At 38.6% G+C, this 6,112-nt stretch overlaps 1 protein-coding gene across 1 annotated transcript; it reads right to left on the reverse strand.

Moving 5' to 3' along the window:
- Positions 1–493: 493 nt before the first annotated feature.
- Positions 494–5,911, reverse strand: LOC142335562 (chymotrypsin-2-like). The gene is made up of 4 exons (XM_075384100.1): positions 5,890–5,911; positions 4,152–4,361; positions 2,663–2,753; positions 494–1,068 (listed from the first exon to the last, which is right to left on the reverse strand). The coding sequence occupies exons 1-4, from the start codon at positions 5,909–5,911 to the stop codon at positions 576–578; spliced, it is 816 nt and encodes a 271-aa protein (XP_075240215.1). The 3' UTR covers positions 494–575.
- Between the last annotated feature and the right edge of the window lie 201 nt (positions 5,912–6,112).

Below are 6,112 nucleotides of genomic sequence, written 5' to 3' on the forward strand. Positions count from 1 at the left end.
ATTTAGCTTGTGGAAGTTAACAACATTTTAATGTACCCAAACTAGCTAACTTTCGACTGTTTGCTCTGTGCTACTTATATGTTCTACAAAATGCAATATGATGGAAAAGAAAATTTTTTAAGAGTAAACTTTTTCGCTGCCGTTTGTCCTCTAGGTCGATTCTTTTGCAATTCTCTTACACGCGATAAGTTGTTTTCTGACTTAACATATAACTAATAAAAACGATGCTTTCGATGAAATTTCGGATCGGAGCTTGATTGGAATAACATTTTGAATGGCTGGTCATGGTACGTTTTTGAATTTTTTAGAAGTAAAGGTCAAATTTTTCACAGCAACAACTGAAATTCATGTTTAGAAGTTATAAGATTTTTGGCTCCTTGTTGAAATGCTGTGCTCCCTGAGGTTGTAGAAATTTAAAAATCAATAATAAATTCTAAACGATTGTCCCTAAACATGTAATTTTGAATTAACACTACCAATTTATCAAGAAGGAATCAGTTATCATTATCCGCTTTGCTTTTGTTTGTTTTTGTCATCCTCTGCTTCCAATTTTGGATCTGATATGAACGTCGGATCTATCCGCTTGCCATCGTTGCACGGATCCATTCTGCAAAATGAGGCACACTTGTGAACGTGCTTCCTGCATTACACCTCTCATCTGGGGTTCCCGGGTGGTCACTCGCATAACTAGCCACCCCGAACAGACACTGGGGCTGGGTTGTTCCACATTTATACTTGAAAAGTGGCCCCCCGAAATCGAACAAACAGATATTGGCCCCGGAAACCACGGGTTCGGTGCAGACGTTGTATTCTGGGCAATGTTCCACGGCGAATGGGTTCCAGGCGGTTGGGAACCCAGATTGTCGCACCGCCATTTCCCGAAGTGAATTCGGAAGGCTGTTCATGAATTTGCCCCGGGTGACGGTAGCCCCCATGCCAACTGTGCCGAGGAAAGACGAGCGGTGGGTTTGTTGCTGAGAGCAAAGGGGGAGTTTGAACCCGTCGGGGAGGTATCGTTGGGTTTTCACGAGAGCAATGTCATTGGCGGGTTGAGGCGTTGATCGGAAGCTAAGAGGAAAAATTATACGATGAAAGGTGGATAAGATTGATTATTGGGATTTTTCCCGTTTGTGCCCCCCCCCAGCTTTGTGCGTGCATATTATATGCACCCCCATGTTGAGAATTTCGTCGGATTCAAACATAAGAAATCGTCGGTTTTCGTCGGTTTTACTTCGCCAAAACCGATCAGAGCCCTTACGTTTTTTTCGTCGTTTCGATTGGTTTTTGTCGGTATTTAAACGTAAGAAGCGTCGGTTTCGTTGGTTTGAAACGGTAAGACACGTCGGTTTTCATCGGTTTTAAACGTACGAGAAATTGGTTTTTGACATAAATTAGCCGATATAGTTGTCGGAAGAAATCTCAAGTCAAGCTGAGAAACCGAATTTCAAGATTTTCCAGTGTGATATGGTTTTTGACCATCCTCCTTCTTCATTTCGGGCTTGGGACCGGCAGTGGCGGAGTTACATAAAATGACTATAGGTGAATTGAGCAGACCACTAAGTAAAACAAATCCTTAAACTTTACCTTAATTGAGTAAATTTTACCTCAACTTTATTTAGACAGTCCCGGTGAATCCAACGCTTCTTACAGCAATACCGACGATAAAACTGACAGAAACCCAAGTTTTTTAGCAGCAAAACCAATGAGCCCGACAAAACCGACACAAAGCGACAAAAAACAGTTCAAAACCAACACTTCTTACAAGTAAAACCGATGAAACCGACAACAATCGACGAAAAACGACGCTTCGTACATCGTTTTTGTCGGTCTTTCTCAACACGCCCCACCCCCCCTCCCCCCACCCCCTGACGCAGATGTCATTTTTTACATAATGATTTAATCTGTAATGGCACTAAATAGAGATCAGATTTTTGTTAGGGTGTTTGAATATAACTGGTCAGACATTACATTGATAAACACAGTGACCCGAATCCTGATACACCTCGATAAGAAACATACTAAAAAATGGTAAAATTAGCCGAGATTTTGACACGGAACTTGCTGTAAAAACCAAGATTTGTATAACTCGGATGATTTTTACATGATTATCAGGAAATGACATTTCAGAAACTTTTTGTTTTTTTTCGGGGGACGAGATGCAGCGACCAGCAACTGGAAATGATAAAAGGTGCGCAATCAAGATTTGTGAAGTTTTGGTCGAGGCGCTCTCAAGAAATTTTCTTGGTATGCCTGGAGTAGTTATAACCAAGATCTTACCATGATTTACCTTGAAATATTGGTCTTTCATATTTCTGTCAAGATGTTCCAAGCTTTGCGAGATATTTGATGTCAAGATGGTACATGTCTTATCAAGGTGTATCAGGTTTCGATTCTCCCGTTGGACCAGGTACTTACTATATGCCCGGGTCGAGGTGTCAACGCTGAAAAGCGGTGAAAAATGTAAGACTTGCGGTGAATGCGGTAAAAAGATGTAAGAACTGCGATTTTCAGCGTTGAATGCGGTAAAAAACAATTCACCTCAAAGAAATGGAAATCTTACAAAAATCACTGTAATTTCCGTGCGGTTAATTCGAGGTGTTAACTTCAATTTTAAACTTTAATTTCACTGCTTCCGTTGGTAGTATTTGTTCACATTACTCACAAGGGTGCAGCCCATATTGCAGTTACATTTGAATAGACTTTGTAGGAAAATGGCTCGGCGAAGTCACCTATCTCCACTAGGATCTCCTCCGCTGAAATAAAAGTATTTTCCAAAGTTTCAGAATCTTTCCAGACAGCATAAAAAATCATATTATCAATTCCATGAAAAGTTAGCTAGCCGATAAAATCCGTTATCAATTGATATCGTTTGTCTTTTTTTGTGAATTGTTTGCAAAATTATGTGAATGTGAAAAAACTCCCTGAAACTGTTTGAGACAATTATTTTGTGCTTTTGTTTTTCTAATAATTTTCAGTTGCTTTATCGTGTGATGTTATTTCCGCCACCTGTAAAAGGTTCTGTACTGTTCAGTACTGTTTTTCAATGGTCAACGAGAGTTTTTAATTTGACTATTTATGATTGGTTGATTGAAAAAGTTAGTCCTTTAGTGTTTGAATCTAATTGGCTTATAGACTTCCAGTCAACTTTTACCCCAATGGCTCAGAGTTCTGGCAAGCGGTTGATTTGATCAAACTTGAAACCCTTTTGACCTCCGGTTTCTTTTTCTACAGGATTGGAATCTGATCTCAGATATCCTCGTACTCAACTGGGTCTGATCAGAATTTTGAATTCATTTCAATCTCCCCCGCAGCTTCGTAGGTGCATAATATTTGATCCCCCCAAGAGCAAATGTCATATTTATAAATAATGATTTACTATGTTATGACACGTGCTCTTTAATGGGGGGGGGGGGGGTGCATAATGTACTTACCGAAATAAATCAACCTTTTTTCGAAGTCAGTCTCCTTTTTTTAGAATAGGTCAAAAAATCTTTAAAAGCTGCCCACCTGCAGCTAAGATATGACAGTTTTGGTATAAAAAAATAGCGCATGTTTTCATGGCATAGCTCTTTGCTGGCATATTTCTTTTCAGTTTCAGTTTTTTCACAATTTTGTGACATACTTAACTTTTTTCGCTCATTTTTGAGAGCATCTGGGTTCATAGACAGTTTTCAGTGTAACCATATCTGGTGAGAAATATTGTTGAGCGCCGTTTAGTTCAGTTGAAAACATGAGGCAGTTTTAGTTGAGGCAGTTTTAGTAAATGTTGATAGATTCGAGGAAACTGAAAAACGAGCAAACTTGAGTCTGATCAGAGGCCACTTCAGTCTGCGTCAGTCTGATCAGACGTTATTTAGATCTGCAAAATTCTGATCTAATCAGAGCACATTTGGCATGGAAAATTTATTTGGAAAAAATAGCAGTATGGCGCAATATATTGTTGGGTCAAGTTGGTACAGCATTTTTAAAGCCTGATATTTTTTAAGCCAAATTTGCGAGTTTGACTTGAAGGGACGAGATTTGATGTACCAATTTCCTTCTCATCGGCTAATTTCCTTTTAGCAAACCCCCCCCCCCCCCAAGCCCCCTCTAGAATCGTAAAGTTTTTCATAACGGGTGGTTTAAACCTGTGAAATAATCAGAAAACTCACGCAGAAAGATATCGAGACAATTAGTTGACGTCAGTATCCATTTGTTCCCAATTATTGTCCCCCCGCAGAACCCCTTGGGCGCGGGCAGCCTCAATCTCACATAAAACAGACGGGTGCGGCTGCGAATCCCATTCACAATCTGGGTCAAAAGCGAATCTTTTAATGTATTCACACCTTCGTGCTCAGTTTCTGAATGTTTTGAACTTTCGGCTGTGAGAGAATTCGAAAAGCTGATATAAAAACAGCCGATAATAGCAATTATATGAATAAAACTATTATTGATATTCATTCTATAGTTTATTTAGGGTTTAAAATTTAAAAAAAAAAGAGAAAGAAAGAGAAATATCAAAGAATTTTAACAAATCATAAGTTAAAGTAAACAGGCGTGATTTAATTATTTTCGTTCGTCAAGTGATTATATGATTATATTGATTGTCTAAAATTCTCGTGACCTGAATTATTGAGATTCAAAAAGAAATATTCCAAATTTGACCTGAATGTCAAAATCATTTCAAGTTTATTAAATTATTTTCAGGGTTATTAAAACAAACATCTTAACTAGAGTAAATATTAGGGATGAACTAATTCTTCGAGTTAACATTTAAAACATTTTTCAAGCTACATTCGAAGGGAAAATTGATCAAGCTCTTTATTTCCGAAGGATGCTGTTGTTTGTTTGTTTGTTTGTTTGTAAATAAACACTCCTGGTGTCAATATGACAATGAGTATTTCCAAGGCTAACCAAATGTAAACAAATTACTTTTGTCAGATGGCTTTGAAGAATATAAATGATAGAACTTAAGATTTTCAAACTCCCACGATCGACTGACTATAACATTCATCGATAGAACAAAGGTTTCTTCAAAAAATGACACGGACTGGCAATATCAACGCTGGTTGCCAATTCTTAGAATTACTACAATTGCCAGTACGATTTTTGCATGGAACCATAGAACCCAGAAATCCATAAATGATTCAGCGCAGAACGATAGAAAGTTTTTACATTGTGAGAATGGAGGGGCGGGGAGGGGAGGGGAGGGGGGGGGGGGTGGATTCAGATATTTTAAAATTTTTCTTAAAATTCTATTTGCTATGTAAGATCCATGTAAGGTCCATGTATCCATGCAGTCACCAATGATTCTTTATCCTATTTTGTCGGACATCATATATGATCATTGAGCGATTACCAAAAAGTCGTAATCGTCGAACACAGACAAGAGACATACAAAACACGACGGAGCTGGCACAATAAAAATTTTTAGCATCAATTTTAATATAAATATGTCATAAATTTTTGTTGTTAACTTATTTTGACGCCATTTATGAAAGCTAATTACTTAAAGACAGTCGAGATTATCTCAACATTATCGTGTCAGATTTTTACCCTCAAGAAATGAATTTTTAACCCTCAAAGATAAAGGAGGGGGGAGGGGGTAATCGGTGAATTTTTTGCCAATTTCCCTCAAAACTCTTACATCATTTTGGTGGTAGTGGGGATAAATTGATGCAAGAGTGGGGGGTAATTTGGGGCAATTTGGGGCATGAAATTTTGTAAGAGTTGGGGGGTAATTTTATGGGGTAGAATGACGCAAGATTAGGGGGCAATGGGGGTAAAATGACGCAAGACTGGGGTGTAATGAGAGTGAAATGATGCAAAAATAGCGGTTAAGGGGTTGATTAAACTCTCACACTTACATCAATTTGCCCCCTTGCCAGCACCACTCTTACAACGTTTTACCTCCATAGTCGCAGAGTGACATCCTTGAACCAAAGAACCTGTGTCCCTTGAGCCAATTCGCCTAAGTCCTCAGACCACCGATGCTCGCCCAATACTAGCCATCTCATGTATAGGAAAGAAAAATTTACCCCTTTTCTCTTACATCATTTCCCCCCTAAAACTACCTCCTACTCTTACATCATTTGGGAGGTAATTTTCGGGGTTAAAGTCTGAAAATTCCCTA

Source organism: Convolutriloba macropyga, chromosome 2 (assembly GCF_964194025.1).
Source record: "Convolutriloba macropyga chromosome 2, txConMacr16.3, whole genome shotgun sequence".
NCBI lineage: Eukaryota > Metazoa > Xenacoelomorpha > Acoela > Convolutidae > Convolutriloba > Convolutriloba macropyga.